Raw genomic sequence first — 19,609 nt, 5'->3', positions numbered from 1 at the left:
TTCCTAAGAATTTTAGGAGACTCTAGAGAAAGGTCAGTTTATTCTCTAGATCACATTAGATTTTCTTTTGAAGGAAGTATGCCATTTAGCTGATCATTTTAAATAGTAATGAATAATTGTGTCTGGTTAAATACCAAGGCCCAAGATCTATAAATTAAGTTCTTTAAAAACAAAAATAATCTAATTGGTCAGAAGCAGTGGCTCACGCCTGTAATCCCAGCACTTTGGGAGGTCGAGGCGGGTGGATCACCTGAGGTCAGGAGTTTGAGACCAGCCTGGCCAACATGGTGAAACCCCATCTGTACTAAAAATACAAAAATCAGCCAGGTGTGGTGGCATGCACCTGTAATCCCAGCTACTTGGGAGGCTGAGGCAGGAGAATCGCTTGAAACCGGGAAGCGGAAGTTGCAGTGAGCCAAGATTGTGCCACTGCACTCCAGCCTGGGCGACAGAACAAGACTCCGTCGCAAAAAAAAAAAAAAAAAAAATTAGATCAACATTTTAAATAAAATAGACATATTTAAACATATTCCCTCACGCTCATTGATGTCTTTCTTTTGTCAAGCAACGTTTAACACAGCAAATTATTTTGAAAATCAGGATCTCAAAATCAAAACATTGTTTAAAAGAGCTACATATATGAACTACATAAATGAACATGCACTGCCGGTAGGGATATAAAATGGTAAAATCACTTGGGAAAACAGGCTTCTAATTTCTTATAAAGCTAAGCATGCATTCACTATATAATAAAGCAATTCTAGTAGGTATTTACTCAAGATAAGTTAAAATATATGTTCACACAAAGGCTTAAACACAAATGTTGATAGCAGCTTTATTAGTAACAACTCTCAACTGGAAATAACCCAAATGTCCATCAACACATGAATGGATAAACAAATTGTACCATATATACAGTGAAATATGATTTGGCAATAAAAAGTAATGAACTACTGATGGAGGAAGCAACACAGATGGATCTCAAAGACATTATTCCAGGCAAAAATAACCAGACACAAAAGAGTACATATTGTGTGATTACATATATATGAAGTTCTATAAAAAGAAAATCTAATCTACAGTGATGAAAAGTAGATCAGTGTAGCCTGGAGCCAGCAGTGAGTGTGGAGGAGGATTAACTGCAAAGGGGCAGTGGACATTTTCTGTGGCAAAGGAAATGGTCTGTATCTTAGTTGTAAGCTTAAAATGGCTGCAATTTGTACTACGTAAATTATACCTCAATAAAATTGATTTTAAAAGCTGCATAAGGCCGGGTACAATGGCTCACTCCTGTAATCCCAGCACTTTGGGAGGGTAAGGCAGGAGGATCACTTGAGCTCAGGAGTTCAAGACCAGCCTGGCCAACATGTGAAACCCTGTCTCTATTAAAAAATACAAAAATTAATCCCAGCTACTTGGGAAGCTGAGGCAGGAGAATCACTTGAACTGAGGAGGCAGAGGTTGCAGTGAGCTGAGATCATGACAATGCACTCGAGCCTGGGCAACAAATTGAGTGAGACTGTCTCAAAAATAAAAAATAAAAATAAAAATAAAAGCTGCATAAATATAAAACTTCAAAATTGAAGATTTAAAGTTATTTCTGCTTAGCAAGCATGAAATATAAAGCATCCTGTGTACGAAGATGCAGTACCTACAATTAAGCAAGTACTCTTTTGAAAAACTAAGCACACAGGCCCATATGCATGGTGGAAGTCGTTGGGCTCAGTATTATTTGGAGCTGGTGCATATATTTATCACACTTTAATAACAAGTGCCTACTATGTAGGAGGAATGGCAAAAAGAATAAAAAGCAAAGGACTCATTAGGCTGGTAAGAAGATCAGGGTGTACACTGGGTTTAGCAGGAGAGCTGAGAACATGCCAAGGACAAGAAATGATATTCTACACATCACCATGAACCCCGGCCTTTCACTATCATCTTGTGGGGTGCCTCTCAGTTGAGAGGCCAATCAATCTGCATGCAGCTTGACCTTGTCTAACTCAGCTCTAATGTTGATCAAAAGCCAGAAAAACTGGTACCAACGACTGGGACAAAGAGTAGAAAATGGTATAGGACAAGAGATTCTTCAAATTCCTTGTCCAAGCTACAGAGAATCCTTTGCCTTCCCCATCAGTAGAGAAGCTCTCTCATTTTTTTTTTCAATGTTTGGTAAAAAGTTCTACTAACGTTTTAATAATTGCAGGAGGCTGGATGAGAAATTGATCTGGAAAGCTTTATCCATCTATATAACCTTAGAAATTAAAAGATGGAGGGATAGATAATTGAGTGTCTCTCATATAATCTTAATTTTTTCATTATTATTTTTCTTTCTTTTTTATTATTTCAGTCCTGCTCCTTCTGCATAATCATAGGATAGGATTCAGAGTACAGTCACACTGAACTGGGAAGTATTCCGAAATTACTTTTTAGTCAGAGAACTCTAACACCACAATTTATAGAAACTGAGAATGAAATGTAGAAAAAGGGTGGAGTGTTGTGGTCATTTCTGAGTGCCACACTTTAAACATACTGATAAACTGGAAAATGTCCAGAAGCCAATGGGATAGTATCAAGGTCTGGAAACTATCTCAAAGAAAAAAAGACTGGGATGGAAAATCTAGAGGAAGAAAGATTTGTGGAGACATGATAGCCATTGCCAAATATCTGAAAGTCCATCTATTGGAGAGGAGATGGGTTTTGCTTATTTTGTGGCATTCCCTAGGACAAATTAGGACCAAAGGATGGAAGGTAGATTTTGGTTCCATATCAGAAAGAATGTTTAAATGAGTAGAGCTTTCCAACAGTGAAAGACTCTTAGACTTTAATTCAATAAAAGCTTAAATAGAGGCAAGATTCTGGATCCTCTCACCCCATCTCTTACAAAATTAATAACTGCATATGAGTTTCTAAAATATATTTAACTTCTATTGTTTCTTGATTATACAAGTAATAGACAGTCCATGTGGAAAAATCTGAAAGTACAGACAAGGCAAAGAGAAAAGCAAATAAAAATAAAAACCATCAACTTTCCTACCTCCTAGAAACTGTAAGTTTTTGGCATATAAGCTTACAGAATTTTTTTCTGTTATATATCTACATAACATATATAGACACATACACTTCTTAAAAACAAAAATGAGGCAATGTGTGGTGGCTCACGCCTGTAATCCCAGCACTTTGGGAGGCTGAGGCGGGCAGATCACCTGAAGTCAGGAGTTGGAGACCAGCCTGGCCAACACAGTGAAACCCTGTCTCTACTAAAAATACAAAAATTAGCCGGGTTTGGTGGCGGGTGCTTGTAGTCCAGCTACTCGGGAGGCTGAGGTAGGAGAATCGCTTGAACCCAGGAGGCAGAGGTTGCAGTGAGCTGAGATCATGCCATTGCACTACAGCCTGGGTGACAAGGGTAAAACTCTGTCTCAAAAAAAAAAAAAAAAAAAAACAGCCAATAAAACAAAAAAACAAAAACGAGATCCCATTAATCACACTGCTTTTTAACTTTACAATCTAGTGTAAACATCTTTCCATGTCAAGTGATATATGACTATGCCATCATTCTTCATTGGTGCCAAGATTTCCATGGAATGAATGTACTGCAATCTATTTTAACCCAATGTTTCCCAAAGGGTATTCTATATAACATCAATCCCACAAGCTGTCCCTTAACAAGAGAATGTGGGTTAAACAGTTTGAAAATGCTTCATACCACATCCTCTTTCTTGGGCTTTCAGAATGTTAAAGAAACAAGTCAACTGAATTTTCCAAACTTACTTGACCATGGACTTCCCCTGGACTTCCTCTTCAATTCTTCAGGATATGTACTTATTCGCATTTTATTAGGTTGGTGCAAAAGTAATTGCGGTTTTTGCCTTTAAAAGCAAAACTTTACTTTTTTTTTTTTTTTTTTTTTTTTTTTGAGGCGGAGTCTCGCTGCGTTGCCCAGGCTGGAGTGCAATGGCGCTATCTCGGCTCACTGCAAGCTCCGCCTCCTGGGTTCACCCCATTCTCCTGCCTCAGCCTCCCTAGTAGCTGGGACTACAGGCACCTGCCACTGCGCCCGGCTAATTTTTTTTGTATTTTTAGTAGAGAGCAAACCTTTACTTTTAAAGGCAAAAACCGCAATTACTTTTGCACCAACCTAATAAAAAGCACCCTGAGAAATGCAAATTTAACTGATCTTAGTGTAACTACACATTAGTTGTTGGTTTTTTAACATAAAACTTACTATTTTAACCATGCTTAGGTATACAATTCAGTAGCCTTAATTACATTCACAATGTTGTGCAGCCATCACTACTATTTCCTTTTTTTTTTTTTTGAAACAGGTTCTCGCTCTGTCTCCCAGGCTGGAGTGCAGTGGCGCCATCTCAGCTCACTGCAACCTTCACCTCCTGGGTTCAAGCGATTCTCCTGCCTCAGCCTCTTGAGTAGCTGGGACTACAGGCACCCACCACCACACCCGGCTAATTTTTGTATTTTTAATAGAGAAAGGGTTTCACCATATTGGCCAGGCTGGTCTCCAACTCCTGACCTTGTGATCCACCCGCCTCAGCCTCCCGAAGTGCTGGGATTATAGGCGTGAGCCACCGTGCCCGGCCCAAACCTTTTTTTATCACCCCAAACAGAAACTCTGTACCCGTTAATAACTCCCCATTCCTCCCTCCCTCTAGTCCCTGGTAACCTGTAATCTATTTTTTGTCCTTATGAATTTGTCTATTCTAAATATTTCATATACGTGAAATAATATTTATCCTGTTTGTGTCAGACTTATTTCACTTAGGATAATGTTTCGTGCTTCATGCATGTTGCAACATGTGTCAAGACTTCATTCCTTTTCATGGCCCAATTTCATTATTTTACATGTGACTACTCAGTCGCCCCAGCACCACTTGTTGAAGACAGTAAGTTTTTTTTCATAATTGATTTTTTCACATTTACAAATAACATTACAATAAATATCTTTTTCAACCTATCCCGTATTTTTCCCTAAGAAAAATTCCTATAATTGCTATCCCCAAAGAGATGCACTTTTTGAAGGCTTTTGATACACACTACCAAACTTCCTCATTAAAGGACAATAGGACTCCACCACAGTAAATTCAAACACCACTTTCCCCACTCTCAACAGCCTTGTATATTATTTAAAATTTTAAAAATTTCTGCTAATCAATGTGGCATGGGTGTATTCCAAATCAAGTTGAAGGGTCCAGGTGCGGTGGCTCCCGCCTGTAATTCCAGTACTTTGGGAGGCCAAGGCAGGCAGATCACTTGAGGCCAGGAGTTTGAAACCAGCCTGGCTAACATGGAGAAACCCTGTCTCTACTAAAAATACAAAAGAATAAATGAGCATGGTGGCATGCGTCTGTAGTCCCACTCAGAAGACTGAAGCACAAGAATCGCTTGAACTGGGAGGTGGAAGCTGCCGTGAACTGAAACCACACCACTGCACTCCAGCCTGGGTGACACAGCTAGACTCTGTTAAAAAAAAATTTTTTTTTTGAAGTTTTAGCTGAACTTCCTTCTTCCTTCACAGCCCTACCATGCTGGCCTCAGTACCATCCTTTCCAAAGACCCCACTCTTATAGAGTTTAATGTAAGTCGAGTTAAGGAAGCAAACTAAACCCTTCCTCTCAGAAGAGGGAGACTAGAAATGGAAAGTATAATTAGGTTCCTCTGCTGGATAATGTAATTTTAAAGTATTTCCTTTCTCAGAACAAAGTCACAAGCCAGCTACTTGCAACTTTCAAGTTTGTCCGTTTTTGTTGGTGTTCAATGCAGAGTTACCAAGCACAAGAGGCATGCCAAGAAATAAACCAACTTAACGTACCAACTTAACGTCAGAAGGCTTTTCTTATTGTCATATAATAATTATCAAGGAAAAAGAAAAAGCTCTTTTACTGGTAGTCTGCTTTTTAGTGTGAATTGAGCACTTCTGAATTTGTATTGGGATGATGTTTTTATAGTTGATGTAGCTTTTGGCCATGTCTCTCTTGCTTCTCTGAAACAAACATACCAAGCGTATCTTTGTTTTGTCTCAAGTTGTTGTTACAGTACAATGAAAATTTTATGGTGAGTGCTGTGTCAGGGGGAACTTGTTATTAATATGGAAATCCTGAGAGGATCATTTATTCACACAAAACAAGAAACCAGGGGGAAATCAGCTTTCCACATTTCATCATAAATCATTCATAATTCAGAAAAGAGAGGAAACTATTGATGAAGCTAAGTAAAATGAGTTTCTTGTTGTCAGAAAGAATAAAAATATTAGGTATAAAGCTCTCTAATTTCCTAAATATTTTAAATGCCACCATGACTTTTACTGTCATACTAGCAAAGATGAAGGCAGATGTTTTCAGAGAATCCATAAAATTTTTAGAGGCAGAAGGGACCTTATAAATAACTAGTCTGATCTGTTTTACATATTGGATTCCTGAAGCCCAGAGCAGTGAAGTGACCTGCCCAAAGACCCACATAGCTAGTGGCAGAACTGGAGCTACAAGTCAGATCTCCTGACTCCTATACTTACTAAGAATGTAGTTTGGTCACTCTCCCAAAAGGCTGACATGAGCATTTATGTTACTGATTTACTTTGCTGTCAGTAAAGCCACAGAAATCTCCAACTGCACATATGTAGCTGTTGGACAACTTATAGGATTTAGTTAATGACTGCATTCATTTAATGCATTTCTTCTGAGAGACCATGGTCATCAAGTCTCCCTTTAGTAAGGGGGTTGAGCAAGTTTCCGGGATTCCTATATGATGTATGATTCTCTCCACCTATACGTTATAGACACTTGTGGAAATCAATCTTGTTTACCCTTGGGTTAAGAACTACATTGTAAGAAATCTGCGAGACATTACGGAATTTCAGGAAAACGAAGTTACGTATTTGCTGGGGTACTTATGGTTCCCTGACCTTTTCTAAATGCACAATTGTAACTATCCAACAGTGAAGTCTACCTATATGATAGATTTTTCAAGCTCGACTTTTAAGATCTAAAATATTTAAAAACACTTCAGGCAAATTGTAATTAGTTTTCCCCACAGATACCTAAGTATCATACATGCATTTTCATCTTGGATATTTATATATAGCTGCTTCTAGGTGAATTTTCAAAATTCATTTAGGAGATGAGATTAAATATATCCTGTAGTGGGAGTACTAATAATTCCAGGAGTAGGGACAAAGATTAATGCAGAATTAGAACCTTAACTCATGTGCTTTTAATAGCTCATTTGATTTGTCTCAATTCTAAAGAGCCAATGAAACAGGCCACCTAAATACAAACTCTACACTCGTCCCCCCTTTTAATGTTAGAGACTTCTAAATATTAGAGCTGTCCAACAATACAATGAACTGTCTTGTGACAGAGTCCATTCATTCCTACAAGATTTCAAGCTAAGGCTAAAAAATAACCTGTCTGGAATTCTTAAAAGGATTTCTGCATTGAGAGGTAGATTCAAAGACTTCTAAAATCCCTGAATACTAAGATTACATGATCTCAGTATTATCTTTATATCATATTTTTACAGTAAGTGTCTTTTCTTATGTGTATCTATAGTCATATTATCATAGACTATCTTGTATCATTATTTTTGTATTTAGTTATCCTACTTGAAGACAGATAAGGTATCTCACTCATCCTCATATATCATAAAAGTTTTAGTACAGTTTCTTGTACACAGAAAGTATTCATTAGATATTTATTGAATATATTTAAAATTATAAATGTTATTGGTTGATTTAGTAATTATAAATTTTAAAAACCATATATATATTTTCCTGATCTGAGGACCCAACTCATTACTACAGTGAGTTTTCATGTTGAATATCAGTGAATCATTAGGCTAAATTTGGAGCACTGCTCTTTTATAAGATTATAAGTAAAATAGGAATACTTGATTGAACACATATCTAAGGTTTAATAATGATGCTTTATAGTCACCTCTTGTTCTCACATTTTTAAGATGAGTTATAGGAGAGACAATTTTAAAAAACTAATTTAGGAAAGATGAAACAAGCAAAATCAAAATTCTAAAATTATACCATTGTGTGTTAAATTGTGTCCTCAAAAAGGTATCTTGAAATTCTAACCCCCAGGACCTGTGAATTTGACCTTATCTGGAAACAGGGTCTTTGCAGATATAGTCGAATTAAGATGAGGTCATATTGGATTAGGGTGGGCCTTAAATCCAATGACTGGTTATCTTTATGAGAAGGCCATATGACGACACAGGACACAGAGAGAATCACAGGATTCTCTCTGAGGCAGAGATTGGAGTGATGTATCTGTAAGCTAAGGATTGCCAGCAACCACCAAAAGCAAGGAGAGAGGCATGGAATGGATTCTCCCTCAGAGCTTCCGGAGGCAACCAACCCAGGTGACTCCTTGATCTTAGGCTGGTAGCCTCCAGAACTGTGAAACAATAAATTTCCATTGTTTAAGCCACCCAGTTTTTGATGCTTTGTTATGGCAGCCCTGGGAAACTAATGCATGTCCTTCACTATAGAAAACTGATATGATAATTCTTCGGCATGTTTAGGAAGACAAAATATAGCCTTACCATAATTTTTTTTTCTTTGAGACGGAGTCTCACTCTGTCGCCCAGGCTAGAGTGCAGTGGCGTGATCTCGGCTCACTGCAACCTCCGCCTGCCGGGTTCCAGCGATTCTCCTGCCTAAGCCTCCTGAGTAGCTGGGATTACAGGTGCCTGCCACCACGCTCAGCTAGTATCTTGTATTTTTAGTAGAGACAGGATTTCACCATGTTGGCCAGGCTGGTCTCGAACTCCTGACATCAGATGACTCACCCACTTCGGCCTCCCAAAGTGCTGGGATTACAGGTGTGAGCCACTGTGCCCGGCCGCCTTACCATAATTTAAAAAAATCAAACACAGAATAGCAAGTAAAAGTTACAATCATTTTGGTCTTAAAATCAACAATAAATGGAAAATCATTTTAGAAATGGATCCTCCCAATACACAAGCTCAAAAGGTAACAGAATGGAGAACCAACTATGGAATCCCTGAGTCTGAGCATATTACAGTGAGTTGTGGTATCCTAGTGTACAGCTAAATCAACTAACTGAATAAAAACTAACTGAATAGGGCTGGGTGGGGTGGCTCATTGCCTGTGATCCCAGCACTTTGGGAGGCCGAGGTGGGTGGATCACCTGAGGCCAGGAGTTCAAGACCAGCCTGGGCAACATGGCAAAACCCCACCTCCACTAAAAATACAAAAATTAGCCGGGCATGGTAGCATGCGCCTGTAATCCCAGCTACTCGGGAGGTTGAGGCAGGAGAATTGCTGGAACCTGGGAGGCGGAGGTTGCAGTGAGCCGAGATCATGCCACTGCACTCCAGCCTGGGCAATAGAGCGAGACTCCATCTCAAAAAAAAAAAAAATAACTGAATAGAGGGAAAGGAATTGTCTGAGTTGAGAAAAGTATATTGAGATAGTCAAGATTACCAAGATTTGCTGATAAAAGTTCCTTATACAACTGAGTGGTAGTCTTATCCCCATTAGTTACTTTCTGCATCCTTAGTCCTTGTGCTTGAACATTCTGCGAAACTCTCTTTGGCTAAGGTGTCAATAGTACATGTGAACCTTTGTCAATGATCTACAGTTTCAGCAAGAAACATCAGTGCAACCACACCTCATTCCATGAGGGGCCCCTCTCACAACTGGTCCACTAAAGGGCTGGCAAGTAAAGAAGCAAGTAACAAAGGCAATATTTATAGTTTCCTTGTTCTTAGCCAATTTATAGAATCCTGTCCCAGTTTCAAGAGACCATCATGATCCTAGTCATTTTATAAATAGTTGGTTTCATCTATTCATAATTGAATAGAATCTTCTCCCACTTATATATCAATTCTGATCAGTTCCATCAGGGTCACTGTCAAAAAATTGTTAGTGGCACAGTCTTTTTCCCATATGGCAGCATACCCACATCAGATTTCTATCATTCTGATTCTTTCCGATGAAAAGAAAAAAAGTCTTTTATACGTATTTGAGATAACTGTTCCTGTCTTATTAGCTGAGGCAATTTAAACCATTCTCAGCTTCATTTCATGAGAATATGTTTCTATTTTTCAAAATGCTAATACTACCCCCAATTACTTAAAGCACATATTTTAAATTTAATTTTTTTTTTTTGAGACAGAGTCTTGCTCTGTTGCCCAGGCTGGAGTGCAGTGGCATGATCTCGGCTCACTGCAACCTCCACCTCCCGGGTTCACGCCATTCTCCTGCCTCAGCCTCTCGAGTAGCTGGGATTACAGGCGCCCACCACCACGCCCAGCTAATTTTTTGTGTTTTTAGTAGAGACGGGGTTTCACCATGTTAGCCAGGATGGTCTCGATCTCCTGACCTTGTGATCCACCCGCCTTGGCCTCCCAGAGTGCTGTGATTACAGGCATGAGCCACCACGCCCAGCCTAAATTTAAATTTTTTAACACATAATTTTTCCTATTTAAAAAAAAAAAAACCCTTAAGATTTTCGAATAGAAAATCAGGGTTTAAACAAACATTTATAGACCTTAGGGAACAACTGGAAGCACATGATTTTCGCAGAAAAGCCCTGACATATTAAGCCTGTATTTAATCAAATCGGTAGTCATGATGATGAATAAAACGTAAATGATAAAAATGTAAAAGACTACAATTTATCAACATTTTCCCACACTTAATTAGAATACAAAATTAATCAGGGTTAATCAGGTTGAGTACAAATTGAGTGAAGCCTCAATTACATATTATTTTCTTTCTATTCAATTAACTTTAATTCGTCTTGCTCTTCTCCTACCTACTGCTTCCCAACAAATTGAATATCTAAGGATTCATGTGCAAAATAAGCAATCCTTGGATCAGTATGGTATAACTTAGTCATAAAAATTGCCTTTGATATGTGACTTTTCTTTACCAAGTGGAAGCTAGTAGTTACTGAAAATAGCATTAAAGACTAGCATGGATCATTAAGTACATAATTGTCAAACATCATTTTACTTTGTTAATTGAACAATTATATTTTATCAGAATTATGTTTCATAAGATTATTTTAAAAAGTCAAGGTACAGCATTTTCTAGAAAATAGCAGCCTAACAATTTACGCTTGTATCTTCAACATGGTTCTTATTTGGAAAACATCTTTAACATGTTATTACATTAAATTTAAGGATGTACACAAGAATTATACACACAAGTTCTGTAGATAAATAGAATTTTAGGAAATTGAGGAAAAAAGATAAATAGGAGATAGTTTAAATTATACAGTACAATTCTCATTGCTCTGACTTGGTTTGCTTGATGTGTGTGTTTCTCCACTGGTGAGAAAGTCTTGGGATGGGTGAATCATTTAGTTGAAAGTTCGTCTACTAGAACAAATGAGAACCAGTATCAGAAGGTGACACAGGAGAGTTTGTGACAGTGCCGATTTCAGCTGACGAATTACCAGAAGATCCAGCATTGCTGTCGTTTCCATCAAAAGTAGCTGGAAGTAGACTAGAAGAAGAAAATGCCACTCATTGATAGCAGAACTCAAGAGATCTCTCTGTATACTCTGCTTTGTCTACACATGAATGCAAAATACATCACTAACAACTGGCACTTGTCACAAGCAAAGTTTTTTAAGAGTCAACCACCAGTAACAATAAATAGAAATCCATGGCCAGGTGTGGTGGCTTATGCCTGTAATCCAAGCACTTTGCAAGGCCGAGGCAGGTGGATCACGAGGTCAGGAGTTCAAGACCGGCCTGACCAATATGGTGAAACCCCATCTATACTAAAAATACAAAAATTAGCCAGGTGTGGTGGCACACGCCTGTAGTCCCAGCTACTCAGGAGGCTGAGGCAGGAGAATTGTTTGAACCCAGGAGGTAGAGGTTCCAGTAAGCCGAGATGGTGCCACTGCACTCCAGCCTGGGAGACAGAGCGAGACTCCGTCTAAAACAAAACAAAACAAAACAAAACAAAAAAAAAAAGAAAGAAATCCATTCCGGTATTTCCTATTTTTATCATTAAAACATGCTTTCTTAGGCATGCTTTTCAATAATACTCTCAACCCAACAAGGCAGACAAAAATCCAAGGAAGATGGGCAGAAGACGACTTTTTCCAAGGATGCATTTTTATGTATTTCTCTAATATCTCTTAATCTAATGCCAAAATCTCACTTCTAAAAATGTATCCACCATATATTAGTGTCACACACATCTCATAAGAAAAACACTCTGCCAGGTGACGTGACTCACGCCTGTAATCCCAGCACTTTAGGAGGCCAAGGCAAGCGGATTGCTTGAGCTCAGGAGTTTGAGACCAGCCTGGGCAACATGGAAAAACCCCATCTCTACAAAAAATACAAAAATTAGCCAGGCACGGTGGTGCACAGCTACTGTGGTCCCAGCTACTCAGGAGGCTGAGGTGGGAGGACTGCTTGAGCCTGGGAGGTGGAGGTTGCAGTGAGCCAAGATTGTGCCACTGCACTCCCAGCCTGGGTGACAGAGTGAGACCCTGTCTCAGAAAAAGAAAAAAAAGAAAATAAAATAACTCAAGTTTATAGTATCCATTTGGAATATTAGTTTTAAAACTTCTAAGAACAGTTAATAATGTACCATACTTCTGAATACGTACAATAGCCAAAGTAGACTTAAAAACGAAGCAAAAATGATCAATGAATGTTTAAAATCTCATGTTAATACTCACCACACATTATTTTCTGACAGTTGGGAAGTATCAGAAGAAAGCATGTTGGTTGTGCCTTGGAAAATCTTTTTTGGTTGATATTGAAATGCCATTTCACCTATGACAATACAGCAGATCAAGGTAGATGTTTTATTTAACATGTTTATTATTATTTTAATTGCAAAAGTAATACTTATTCACTGCAATTAATTTATAAAATACAGAAAAGCACAAAGAAAACATTTTTAAGTAATCATTATCCAGACGTAACCATTCTTTAGTAATTTTTGAATATGTTGTATACACAATTGTTTTTTAAATAAAATTGGGTTTGTACCGTATATAATGTTTTTAGATTTACTTTTTGTTTTCAATGATTATAATTTTCTTATATTATTGACTAAATTCTATAAGATGATATTATTATTATTATTATTATTATTATTATTATTATTTTGTGAAGAAGTCGCTCTGTCACCCAGGCTGGAGTGCAGTGGCATGATCTGGGCTCACTTCAACCTCCACCTCCCAGGTTCCAGCAATTCTCGTGCCTCAGCCTCCAGAGTAGCTGGGATTACAGGTGCAAACCACCATGCCCAGCTATTTTTTATATTTTTAGTAGAGACGGGGTTTCACCATGTTGGCCAGGCTGGTCTCAAATTCCTGGCCTCAGGTGATCCACCCACCTTGGCCTCCCAAAATGCTGGGATTACAGGCGTGAGCCACTGTGCCCGGCCCTGCAAGATGATTTGATATAGCTATGTAGTAAGGCTGTTTAATGAGTTTAATGTCATTCCTTATTTTAAAACTTTAGGTTGTTGCTATCTTTATTTTGCTAAATGTACACAATGAACTAAATAGGTAAGTTCTTTTACAGCACACAATGAACAAAATAATTGTATCTTTAGAGATTAAGGTAGAACATCTAATCTCAAAAAAAACAACAACTGCATTTTTGTAATCTTTGCCTTGAAGTAAATGTTAAAATCTGCACAGTGTTTCACATTCATATGATAATCATTTCTGGACCTGAGCAAAACTGACATTCAAGCCCATAACTTCTATTTGAATGATAAAACCCTAAGGTCACCATTAAGATATTGCATAGACCTTCCACAGAAGTGTAATCATGGCTCATAAAGTTTAAAAGAAGTCTGGTGTCCCGTGCCTTGCCAGATTACATTTATGTCACTACAGAAAAACTACTCAGCTCTCCTTTTTGGTTTAACATTGAAAACATGACAAATCAAAACAAATTCCTCATAAAAGAAAATTAGATCTTTCTTTGCTAAAACCAGCATTACTTGTCAAATGATATTTATAGCTGCCCAATTTCTGCAGTATTCCGATGTGAAGGCTTATTTGCTCTCGCTTATTCCTTTTTTTTTTTTTTCCCAGACAGAGTCTTACTCTGTTGTCCAGGCTGGAGTGCAGTGGTGTGATCTCGGCTCACTGCAACTTCCACCTCCTGGATTCAGGCGATTCTCCTGCCTCAGTCTCCTGAGTAGCTGGGATTACAGGCACGCACCACCACCCTCGGCTAATTTTTGTATTTTTAGTAGAGACAGGGTTTTGTCATGTTGGCCAGGTTGGTCTTGAATTCCTGACCTCAAGTCATCCGCCCGCCTCGGCCTCCCAAAGTGCTGGGATTACAGGCATGAGCCACTGTGCCTGGCCCATGCTCTTGCTTATTCCTAATGGAAGTCACTGCTGCTTCTCACCATAAAATATGACATCATATGCTTTGGAGACTCTAATCTTGATCTCACTTCACATAATCATCATTCTTTTTAGTTCCCCCCGCCCCCTGCCTCAGGACCTCTCTTTTATTTTTATGCTACCTTTCTCCCACATTTCATTTGTATTAATGGGGTCCAAATAGGACATAGTTTGTTGTTTCCCAAATGAATATGTATATTCCAAAATATATGAATAAATTTCAATTTCTGTTTATCTGTTATTGTATCTGGCCAAAAATGGCCAAATGAATTTTCAGCACATTTGTACAGGGCATGCTTTGGAGGGTGGGGTATGACTGAAAATATGGACTAGGTGGTATATACAGAATTCGCTTTGGAGTTCCCTCAGGGACACCTCAAAGGAATAAGGCAGTCGTCTTTCAGAGCAGCTGAAAACCAAGTGTGAGACAGGTCACATCTCCGAAGACACTGGGCAGAAACTACATCTTTTATGTTAAAATTGATCTATAAAAATAATTTTTCAATCATAAATTCTAAGAAAACTTGAGATACTTTTCATGTGATAACCTATTTATGTATACATGTCTCAAAAGGAGAACTATTTTAATCTGGTAAAACACTCCTCAATTTAAGCGTACTTTATTTTAAATACTCAATTGACCCTTGACTTCTAACAGCTCTTAAACTACTGATATATTTGAATAGTTTTTCAACACTAGCCCGAATTTCACAGCACAGGTAAAAGACCCCTAAGCTTAGTAACCGAAGTATCTTCATAAAACAATGTGCTTACTTTGGAAAAGAGTATTTTCCAGAATTTATCTAGCCCTTAATCTTAGAATACAAAAAGTACATGCTGAGTTAGTTATGTTGTTAGGAAGACTGCCATTAATTAATCCAAAATATACAAAGAACATTAAAGCATATTTCAGTTTCTCTCCTCTTATTCTTCTTACTCCTCTTTCTTACCTTAATAGATTTTTCACAATACACATTTTTAAGTTTAATCTCCTTTCCTATTCACCCATTTCCCCTCCCCATTGTAGTCAAAAATTGTACTAAATATACAGGCTTATGCTTGCAATCTCAGCACTTTGGGAGGCCGAGGTGGGCGGATAACCTGAGGTCAGGAGTTCGATAACAGCCTGGCCAACATGGTGAGACCCTGTCTCTACTAAAAATACAAAAAAATTAGCTGGGCATGGTGGCAGGCACCTGTAATCCCAGCTACTGGTGAGGCTGAGGCAGGAGAATCGCTTGAACCCGGGAGGAAGAGGTTGCAGTGAGCCAAGATTGTGCCACTGCACTCCAGCCTGGGTGACACAGCAAGACTCTGTCTCAAGAAAAAAAAAAAAAAAAAAAAAAAAAAAGGAAGAAGAGCATAATTTAGTGAAGTACCATTGAGAAGTGGGATCCAGGATTGCAGGAGTTTTTAAAAAAGACATCTTTCCACTGCCCTTTTATTCTTTCCACTGCCCTTTTATTACTGAGTAGGTGGGTCACTTTCCATATATTTAACCAAAAATAACTCCCATAAAGAAACTAAACACCAAAGAACATACACCTTCATATATATTTTTAGTGTTGTAAGTGGATCTAATTTGTGTCAACTTATTCATATGATAGCAATGTGTGTGTGTGGCAGTGAGGCAGGGGTTGACATTCAGCAAAATACTTGATGACTGACTCACTCTGTTCATTCATTCATTTATTCTCTACATTGTTTTAGAAAGTAATGAAGATAGCTAGCTTGGTGAATTATATTGAAAATCCTAATAGCCAACTAAATTGGAATTAAATTTCTCAATTCACATTTATATAGCATTTTAGAGTTTTCAAAATGTCCTTATACATATTTCTAGTTGCATAAAATGAAAGGCCTCTAATAGCTTATTAAATATATTTTAAATAAATAAAGCCTTTAAAAATACATTTTTGTATAACATTTGATTTTAGATATTTTATAAAATAACTTAAAGTTATATTTACTTCTACTGGTAGATAAAAGTACCTTTTCTTTTTAATGGTCCAAGGATACTTGGTCTAATAATGTTGGTAGGATTTTGACTTCTTCTAAAATAAAATCATCATGATCATTATAAGAAATTTTTTTTAACAAAATCAGCAATGACTATTTCATTATAACAGATCTAAGGACATACACAAAAACGGGACTCTGTGTAGGACATTACATCATTTTACTGCTTTTCTTTGTTTTTATTTTTACTTTTTTTCTGAGATGCAGTTTGGCTCTTGTCACCGAGGCTGGAGTGCAGTGGCGCGATTTAAGCTCACTGCAGCCTCCGCCTCCTGGGTTCAAGTGATTCTCCTGCCTCAGCCTCCCAAGTAGCTGGGATTACAGGCATGCACCACCACACTCGGCTAATTTTGTATTTTTTTAGTAGAGACAGGGTTTCACCATGTTGGCCAGGCTGGTCTCGAACTCCTGACCTTAGGTGATCTGCCTGCCTTGGCCTCCAAAAGTGTTGGGATTACAGGTGTGAGCCACCATGCTCGGCCATTTTACTGCTTTTCTTTACATATGGGTAAAAACTGGAATGCCTTAGGAGCAAACTATCTTCTAATTCTCAAGGATTCAGGATTTTGAATCCTAGAGTCTACAAAAACCTACATTCCTGGCTGGGACTTGCCTTGAATGAAGGTGAGAATCACGGATGAAGTTGTTTAAAGTTCTAGAGATAGCTCTGATCCTTATTAACAAACTTGGTTAGAGAAAGATTATGTATTAGCAGGGTGAAGGAATTACTAAATTCTTCTTATGTTCTTAGTCACCTGACTTTTTCAATATACAAAATGATAAACTGAAACAGTGACTTTTTTTTTTTTTTTGAGATGGAGTTTTGCTCTTGTTGCCCAGGCTGGAGTGCAATGGCACGATCTCAGCTCACTGCAACCTCCACCTCCTGGGTTCAAACGATTCTCCTGCCTCAGCCTCCTGAGTAGCTGGGATTACAGACATGCACCACCATGCCCGGCTATTTTTGTATTTTTAGTAGAGACGGGGTTTCTCCATGTTGCTCAGGCTGGTCTTGAACTTCCTACCTCAGGTGATCCACCCGCCTCGGCCTCCCAAAGTGCTGGGATTACAGGCAGGAGCCACCGTGCCCAGCCGAAACAATGACATTTTAATTTCCCTAAAAAGAAGTCACTTCTTTGGTTGGCACAAAACTTGGAGCTATAATTTCTTTTAAGTTTCTATAATTCTTATTTTATAAGCAATTTGGTATTTTCATATAACATAAACTTACATGATGTATTGTTGCATAGGACTGGGAATAGGACTTGAAGGCGAACCAGTGCAACTCACACAAGTTTGTAATGATGGAGAGAAACACTGCTAAAATCAAATTGGAACAGAGGTTTTAAAACCGCCACTTTTCTCAGGAAGCAGATCATTGGTTTCCTAGGGAGGGGCAGGGATGGTAGGGAGGGAGACTGGGGTACAAAAGATCATTAGGAAATTGTTTTGAGTGTGGGAACTGTTCAATATCTTGATTATGGTTGTGGCTACAGGATTGTACACAATTACCAAAATTAATCTAACCCTATGCTTTAAAGTTGGTGAATTTTATTACATATAAGTAATACTTGAAGAAATGAAAAAGAAGGGAAAAATGTTAGTTAGAATCAGATGTACTGTGACAAAATATATCCCCCAAAATATTTGTGTTGGTGACCATTAATGTTCCTAAATATTTCCTAACTATTTCAAGAGACATAGACTTTTAGGTACTCCTTTCTTACCTTCCCAGTCTTCTTGATGGAAGAAGCCATTGAGGATACTGGAGTTAAATCAATGCACTTTAGAGAGGATGATTTCTGTAAGCCGTTGTCATTCTGTGTAAGCAGAAAGCAGTGTACAATTGTAGCACCAATTGCTTATTAATCAAATACTTGAGATACCTGTTGCACAGGGAAGTGAGTCCTTACTACTGAGTCACTGGCTGCACCATGGTGAAGAGCTCTCGCCATCCTAAAGCAATCAGGGAACCCAAAATTCACTTCAATAAGCAAAGGCACCCTTTTCCCTTTTGGGGATGAGGGCTATATGGTGATTGAGGGGCTTCCCAGCATGCCAGAAAGTCCTAGAATGTGAGTACTCAACACTATAAACACAAATCCTAAATTTAAGCTCTTCTCTTTGGCTTTGACCTGTGCTTTGTTATTGAAAACTATAATACTACATCCAGGAAAGGACCAAAAAGGTTTTGGCTAGAACTTAGAAGCAAATGAGACAGCAGGAATAACTACATTTATGGAAATTGTCTCTAGATTTTACATAGACAAAATCAGTACTTCATAATTCAGGATTTTAAAATCTGCCCTTTTCTTTCTAAAACAAGCCAAGTGTGTATTACATGTGCCCTTCCTCTTCCTAACACACTTATGATTCTCTTACTCATCCATGCCAATACCTAAAGTAATTAGAATTGGGCCAGTTAAAGGACTCCAGCAGTATCGATCAATTGTATTAGCACCAAAACACGAAAAGTGACAGGCTCCAGAGATTACCTACTCATTCTCCTGGACCTACTCCAAAATCAGGGATAACTGCTCATGTAAGGTACTCAGGGCTCAAAGGAAAATAAAATGCCATTGCTTCTGTTGATGATCCATTTCCATATCGAATAATTCCCAAATCTGAAGATTGACATTAGTCAGAATCTCTCCTATTCAGTTTTCAGCTCAGTACTTGTTTTGTCACTATCTGGGATGTCCATAGAAAAGAACACTAAATATCATTCAGCTACCACAACTAGGTAACCACAGTGTGCACAAAGACATTTAAAAATGTTAACAAGAGATGAAACTAAATTCTAAGTATGTTTAAATTAAAGGTTTTATATTAAAATGTTAGTGGGAGAATGTGTTACAGGCTGATAATGGTGTGGCTGTGTCCCCATTCAAATCTCATCTTGAACTGTAATCCCCATAATCCCCACGTGTTGTGGAAGGAACCTGGTGGGAGGTAATAGAATCATGGGGGCAAATTTCCCAATGCTGTTCTCGTGGTAGTGAGTGAGTTCTCACGAGATTTGACGGCTTTATAAGCATCTGGAATTTCCCCTGCTGGCACTCATTCTGTCTCCTGCCACCCTGTGAAGAGGTGCCTTCTGCCATAATCGTAAGTTTCCTGAGGCCTCCCCAGCCATGCAGAACTGTGAGTCAATTAAACCTCTTTCCTTTGTAAATTACCCAGTCTTGGGTATT

The 19,609-nt window shown here is 38.3% G+C and overlaps 1 protein-coding gene across 4 annotated transcripts in view; it reads right to left on the bottom strand.

The window, feature by feature from the left end:
- Nucleotides 1–10,979: 10,979 nt before the first annotated feature.
- Nucleotides 10,980–19,609, bottom strand: part of PABIR3 (PABIR family member 3) — a 59,729-nt gene continuing 51,099 nt past the window's right edge. Inside the window, exons 8-12 of one of the 4 annotated variants that reach the window (XM_008967183.5) lie at nucleotides 18,143–18,235; nucleotides 17,647–17,735; nucleotides 16,389–16,450; nucleotides 12,699–12,795; nucleotides 10,980–11,500 (exon numbers count right to left, since the gene is read on the bottom strand). In XM_008967183.5, the coding sequence (XP_008965431.1) occupies nucleotides 11,374–11,500; nucleotides 12,699–12,795; nucleotides 16,389–16,450; nucleotides 17,647–17,735; nucleotides 18,143–18,235 (468 nt within the window). In that variant the 3' untranslated portion in view covers nucleotides 10,980–11,373. Of the gene's footprint in view, nucleotides 11,501–12,698; nucleotides 12,796–16,388; nucleotides 16,451–17,646; nucleotides 17,736–18,142; nucleotides 18,236–19,609 lie in introns of those variants that run through there. The other 3 variants (XR_004668932.2, XM_008967186.5, XM_063601771.1) reach the window with 3 other exon arrangements.

The sequence above is a fragment of the Pan paniscus genome, chromosome X, assembly GCF_029289425.2.
Source record: "Pan paniscus chromosome X, NHGRI_mPanPan1-v2.0_pri, whole genome shotgun sequence".
NCBI lineage: Eukaryota > Metazoa > Chordata > Mammalia > Primates > Hominidae > Pan > Pan paniscus.
The sequence above is the reverse complement of the archived record's forward strand: the minus strand, read 5'-3'. Positions and strand labels throughout refer to the sequence as shown.